The sequence below is a fragment of the Cetorhinus maximus genome, chromosome 23 (assembly GCF_964194155.1).
Source record: "Cetorhinus maximus chromosome 23, sCetMax3.hap1.1, whole genome shotgun sequence".
Taxonomy (NCBI): Eukaryota; Metazoa; Chordata; class Chondrichthyes; order Lamniformes; family Cetorhinidae; genus Cetorhinus; species Cetorhinus maximus.
The window spans coordinates 7,391,715-7,398,723 of NC_135901.1; the positions used below are offsets into that span (position 1 = coordinate 7,391,715).

Genomic DNA, 7,009 nt, shown 5'->3' on the forward strand with positions numbered 1-7,009 from the left:
CAGCTAGGATGCTGGGGAAATCATGTGATATTACTCCCACTTCTCCACTTTGGTTCGGACAAAGGATTTATTTATAATCCTTAGTCTGGATTCTTGATGGTTAATGTTTCAACCATTTAATCATTCCAAGAGGTTTTGAGGTCCTTTGAACTATCAGACTGGTCTTCTCTGTTGGCCAGGCCTTGGCCTCAGAAATGTAATTGGTCTTTGTACAATTCCCTTGGATTTGATCTTTGCAGTCACAACAATCATTGGCATCTCTTCAGAGATAACGAAGTGGCAGCTGTTCGGAGTGCCAGGAAGTTACTTTTGTTTGAGTCGGCCAGCAATGGCTCCAGTCATTTGAAAGCCTTTATCCAGTTTTTTAAGTATGTAACTTAGCCATTTAAGTTTTATAAAAATAGTGAGATCTTGGCTACAGGACAGCAGAATATGCAGGACTACAGGGGAATGGCACTAGTTGAATTGCTCAGTTGACAGATCGAATGGCCTCCTTGCGTGCTAGTCTGCTAGATACAACAACAAGATTTGTCACACAAGAGATTAAAATCAGGCCTCCATCTATACAAAGTGACCTGTCTGTTTCCTCAAGGCCTGAGAAAAAGGTGACTTCCCTCAGTTGGCATTGAGTTAAATTTTCTTCTTCATTCATGGGGCGTGGGTGTCAGAATTAACGGCATGTAGGCCAGACCAGGTAAGGACAGCGGCAGATTTCCTTCCCGAAAGGGCATTAGTGAACCAGATCGGTTCGTGGCCGTCAATAGATTTTTAGTTCCAGATTTTTATGGAATTCTAATTCCACCAACCCGGGCCCATACAGCATTGCCCTGTGTCTCTGGATTACTAGTGCCATCCATTATGTGGCACCTCCACTCCCTCTCTCCTCCCACGTGTTGTTTGTGGGTCTTAGAAACGGAAGGAGGACTCTTGGAGCTCATCGGTGTGTTCATTCTTTGTTCTATGCTGTAGATTAGATTCCAACTCTGGTTTATTTTTCTCTCAGTTTACAAGCATGGATTTGGAAATTGCGGGGATTATAGGAAGATTTTCAGATGCCATGAGCCGTGGCGGGATATCCGAAGTGGCATCTTTGGTGAAAGCTGAGAGGAGCAGATTGGAAAGTGTGACGGTTCATGTGGCGGTCACCGGGACCCCGAGAGTGGGGAAGTCTGCTTTCATTAATTCAGTCATGGGTTACAAGGATGGCGAAGATGGCGCGGCACCCACCGGCCCCGCCCAACAGGTGACAAAGCCGGCGCCTTACAGCCGGCCGGGGAACCCCAGCTCTGTGTTCTGGGAGCTGCCCAGCGTTCGGGGATCCGGCTTCTCGTCGGGCGACTACCTGAAGGCGGTGGAGGTCGACAAGTACGTCGGCTTCTTCATCCTGTCATCGACGTGGTTCACGTGGGAGGTCGCAACCCTTGCCAGCGAGCTCAGGCGGGTTGGCAAGCAGTTCTACCTCATCCGCACCAAGATTGACTTGGGCCCTCCTGGCTACAGGGAGAAGGAGTTCGTTGAGTACGTCCTGAATGTTTTCACCGCCGGCTACTTTGCAAATCTGAACATTGAATACGCGATTGCTCACTTCTTCTGTGTCTCCTCCCACCAGGTTGACCGGTTCGACTTTCTGGAGTGCGTCCAGGCTCTGCAGAGAAATTCCTCTCCTCCACTCCAGAAACACGCCCTGCTGCTCTCCCTGCACTACTTGGCCAACAAGATGGAGCTGAAGGACTCTCTGAGGGAGTTCATTCCGGTGTCGGCGGTCTACAGCTGCCTCATCGACCCCATCCCGATCGAGCAGCTGCCTTACCAGGCCAATGTCCACTTTCTGTACAACGAGATCCGGCTTTACCGCGTCCTGTTAGAGCTGGACTACCCAGCCTTGAGGAAAAGGGCCAAGCTGATTCGCCGGCCGACCTTTGTCCTCTCGGATGAGATCCAGACCACGATGGCGAAGATGCTGACGGAGAAGGGCGTCTCGGAGGAGCTGCTGAAGTGGACGGAGATAAACGTGTCGGTCCCCCACAGCTACGTGAAGTGGATTCCCTTCCTCGAGACCCTGCCTGGAGGGAAGCTGTCTGGGGCTTCCACCATCCGCTTGTTGGATACCATGCTGCAGAAGTTTACGGACGATGCCTGCCGTGTTCAGAGGAAAATGGAGGATGTACTGAAGGGTGAATAACATTGTTTGAGGCCCAACAATCAATGGTGTTTGGTACACATGAAGGGAGAGGAAAGCTCAACTTCAGTATCAAAGGCCAACTTTGGTATCCTCTGGTGGGTGACGTGGCTTAATTCCCTATTTTCCTCCATAGTCTGCAAAGTAACCTTGTTGCAGAGGCATTCCATGCTCTGCCAGTCCAAGATTGTTCATTCTCTTAAAGTACAAAACATAGCCATTTCATCCCAAGACCTTCACCTGTCACAACTAACTAAATGAGATTGGCTTGCTGATGAAATTCTACTTGGCAGTCCACATGGGCATGGGCCAAAATTGAAGGCTAGGCACTACAAGACTCGTATTTCACTGCAGCTGGTAGCTACCATGCTAGCTGGGTGTGAGGTTTTGCCTAAGCACATTACTGCAACCATCCAGCTGTTGTCAATGCAACACATTGACTGACCCTCTTTGTCTGAATGAGCAACATAACCCAGATGTGTTTTCTTTTGTAAGTTTAAGCTGTATTGTACATCCAAGTGTTGATGCAATATTGGGGATCATTTCTTCTATCCTTCCCATGTTAAAAGTAGCAATAGCTCTTGTAGATGTTGTAATAGTAAACACCATCATTTAACAGCCAATGACCGTCTCTGGAAGCCCTAGTGTAGATTGAATTGCTGACTCTCCACTTTTAAAGATGATGGGCGTGATATTTTTGACTTAAACCTGAGTCCAGTGTGGTTGTCGAGCAACACTTCAATTTTTAAAAAAAATTGAACCTTTGTTTCAAGCACATCAACACTAATTGAGGCCAATATTTTGGAAGAATGGCTGACTATTGACGGCACTGCTTTGTTTTCCTCTCCTCCCAACAGGAGGAGGTAGTAGAAACTTGTCACTGCAGGGGGAGTTGGTGGGTGAAAGGCCAGGATTCAATAAGGAAATGCCAAATGTGTGCAAAAGAAATGAAAGATGTGATTTCTGAGCAATGCAAGTAAACTCACTTTTTTTGCTGAAAATGTAAACAAAGCTGTTTCTTGTACAGATTACAGCTGAGTGAGTCTCATTTTATTTCACAAAAGGAATGCTATTGGGAGTATCAAAATTCGCACAACTTAACGTTTCAGTCTATTTCCAATTGATAACTGAACTCACTATGGTTATTTGAGAAACTTCAGAATTTAAATAAAATTATTAATGTGTACAGTGACTGTTATCTGACTTTTCAAAGTAGCTTTAGTGAAGGGATTAACTACAGTTGAATTTTTTTTTTAAAAATGTATTTATATAAAAAAAAAAGCTTCAACATTTTGTTAACTGCTGCATGTAACCTGTTTGTCATCCACTTTTTTCATTTTCCTGTTGAAGAATTTCCTGTAAATACTGATTTCATAAATGCAGGTTTGTATGTGGGTCATCAAAGACTTTTGTGTTAGAGCTGTCTGTCACTCGTGAGGAATTGATTTATTAAAATGAATAACTTATGCAATTTATCCTGGAGTCAGCTACCTTGGAATTTTTTTCTCTATGATAACCGTGTAGTTATGTTTCTGTAAAACTGGATTAGGTAAACACACGTTCCCAAACCCTGGATAACTTTAAAAGCAATTTTTGTTTTGATTTGCAGCATAGTGAAGCTATTTGGCCCATGTCTGTGCCAAGTGGGATTGGTCCCTAGCCTTGTGGGTTACAGCATGACACGCAGATTTCCAAGTGCACTTTTTGGGGAAGTGGTGGTGTAGTGGTATTGTCACCAGGCTGGTATTCCAGAGACCCAGGGTAATGCTCTGGGACCTAGGTCCAAATACCAATGGTGAAATTTGAATTCAATTTGCAAAAAAAAAAAAAGTAGACCCCACGTCTGACCATTTTTCTTGTTGTAAAGTCCCATCTGGTTCACTGACCTTCAGATGTCCTTGTCCTTATCTGGCCTACATGTGACTCCAGATCCACAGCAATGTGGTTGACTCTTAATGTCTGAACAAGGTCAATTAGGGATGGGCAATAAATGCTGACCAAGCCAGCGATGTCCACTTCCAATAAATGTGTATAAAGTTGCTGCCTGTACCCATCACATATGAATTTCTAAAAATTCATTCATGGGATGTGGGCTATGCTGGCTGGGCCAGCATTTATTACCCATCCTTAGTCGCCCTTGAGGGTGGTAGTGAGCTGCCTTGAACAGCTGCAGTACCTGTGGTACAGACACACCCACAATGCTGTTAGGGAGGGAGTTCCAGGAGTTTGACCCAATGACAGTGAAGGAATGGCTGATATATTTCCAACTCGGGATGGTGAGTGACAATGATGGCAACTTCCAGGTGGTGGTGTTCGCATGTGTCTGCTGCCCTTGTCCTTCTAGATGGTGGTGGTTGTGGGTTTGGAAGGTGCTTTGAAGGGGATTTTGTGAATTCCTGCAGTGCGTCTTGTAGATAGTAGCAGCAGTGTGTACCATCAGTGGTGGAGGGAGTGAATGTTTGTGGATGGGGTGCCAATCAAGCGGGGCTGCTTTGTCCTGGATGGTGTCGTGCTTCTTGAGTGTTGTGGGAGCTGCACTCATCCAGACAAATGGAGTATTCCATCACACTCCTGACTTGTGCTTTGCAGATGGTGGACAGGCTTTGGAGTCAGGAGATGAGTTACTTGTCACATGGTTCCTGGCCTCTGACCTCTCGTAGCCACAGTATTTATATGGCTAGTTCAGTATCTATGCCCATCTAATCCTTCTGCCAATGACATTAAATTTGTCTCCTGGTTGTTGAAGGACACCAACATTCCCCTTGGTGAGGTCAATCTGTGGGCAATGGTGGGCAGGTAGCAAATGATCCAATCAGAGGGGTGTCTTCACTTGGTGTACCTTTCTCTTTGAAGGCCAAGTGACAGGTTCTGTCTCGGGCATTGCACCATGAAGCTGCCAAGTGACATTGGGGATTGTTGCCACTGGCCATTTGTGGCATAGCATGCCAACCTAAAAGAATTGACTTCCAGGTGCAATTGTCGATGGTTAGGGCCTTCGTGTCATGGCTACAATTATCCATGAACCATTGCTTTGCTTGTCCACTAGTAATTTGGGTCCATGTACCTTGCTACACGGAAGGTCCTTGGGAGTGTGACCATCTTCCATTGTTATAACCACAGCCGGTGTTAATTGCTGAGCAAACCAAATCTCAGGGAAACTTGTCTTATGGACTATACCCTTTGTTTTGTATTCTGAAAACAAAGCGATGTACTGATCTTAGCAAGAAGTCCAGTAATGCTTTTACTTTTATTTCCTAAAATCCCGAACGTTTTATTAGCAACAATAAAAGGAAACGTAAACATAGAAGATTAGTTACACCATTAATGTTAGTTTTTTAAAAAACATTCCCCAAAGAAAGGAAAATTCTACTTGGTCAATCCTACAAGTAAACACCTCCCAGGCAACACCTCCCAGGCAACAGTCCCTTTATAGATGGTTAACTATAAAATCCAGTAATATTACACAAGGTGAAGTGTTGTAGCTTTAATAAAGGCATTGCACATGACCTCTAACCTCTTCCTCTCTACGTTGGAATCCACTTCAGAATAAAACTGCTTGTTGCAGCCCAGGACTTTTCTGTTGACTGAATGGCCGGTTCAAATGGCAAACTCTCCGGGCCCAGAGCTCCAGCTATCTCTAATCCTAAACTCTTCCCCCTTCCATCCCAGTTCCATTGTTCTCACACCTCTTTGAAACTCAAATCCTTCCACATATAAAATCTTTTTATGTTTCTGTCTTGTCTTTGCTTTTGGGGTCAATAAAATATAGTAACCCCACTACTCTACCTATGGAACTCCCTGCGAAATGTAAAGATGTTTTTTGGCACCTCTGATTCCCCTTTGATATTCAAACAAACTCTCAACTTCTCTAAAAACGCAAATTTTAGATCTAACCTAGTTACTTGTCCCTCAAGCTAAACACCCCTATCCTTTACATCTTTCAAAACCTCAAGACAACCTGACTCCTATTAATCTCCTGCATGCACCTGTGCGAGTGTGCACCCACTGACTCTGTTTGAGTACCAACACACTTAGGCAGTCCTCTCAAATACAGAGCTCCTGAGGGAAATGGGTACTTCATATCCACTCTGCATCATGGCCCTCTTCATTACAGATAAAATGCTTAATTTTGTACACTACTCACGTTCTACTCCTTGGTCTCCTCTGTTCCAAAGAAAGCGAAATAGGTAACAATTCCTTTAGTGGAAGGGCCAGATTTAAGGTGAGATCGCAGCCAATAAATTGCGTTCCATTTAAGATAAGAAGCCTGCGAGTTTGAAGTGGGTGTGTAGGATTCTGACGACTAAACCTCAAATATTTGCATATTGGCGAACAAATAATATTATTACCAAGTTGGTGAGTCCCTCTGGGTATCGTCTATGCTAGCAGAATGATTTAATATGCTACACAATCAGCACATTTGGCATCTTGACTTCCCAATGTATGGTGTGTTTGAGGGGGGGGGAAAAATCTTAAAATGAGTCTCAAATATCCAACCATCTCTATGCAGAATCCCTCAAAAGCATAATTATGCGTAATTATTCCTGCAGTTTATTTTTTAAACTAAAAAGGCCATCCAACACCAGCTTCCTCTTCCCAAGCCAGTATGCCCAGTGGTGAGGCGCAAATCACTCCAAACCCACTCTGTTACGCAGGACAGGTCTTTCATATGCCTGATACCAGACTCCGGAAGCAACTGCTGTACTCAGAACTCAATGGAGGCAGGAGACGCTTCAGTGACACTTATTTCCCCCCCTTTCCCACCCCCCAAGTAACACCGACTCATGGGAGTCCCTGTCCTGTGACCGACCAAAATGGATGGAGGAGGTT

The 7,009-nt window shown here is 44.8% G+C and overlaps 1 protein-coding gene across 1 annotated transcript; it reads left to right on the forward strand.

Annotated features, from left to right (window-relative positions):
* The first annotated feature begins 1,012 nt into the window (after window positions 1-1,012).
* On the forward strand, window positions 1,013-2,182 carry LOC144697759 (interferon-inducible GTPase 5-like). Its single transcript, XM_078569762.1, has one exon. It carries the CDS (start codon window positions 1,013-1,015, stop codon window positions 2,180-2,182), a length of 1,170 nt encoding a protein of 389 aa, XP_078425888.1.
* The last annotated feature ends 4,827 nt before the right edge of the window (window positions 2,183-7,009 follow it).

What these genes read in the sequence shown, in the direction of transcription:
- LOC144697759 (XM_078569762.1), top strand. Translation starts at nt 1,013, where the DNA reads ATGGATTTGGAAATTGCGGGGATTATAGGAAGATTTTCAGATGCCATG.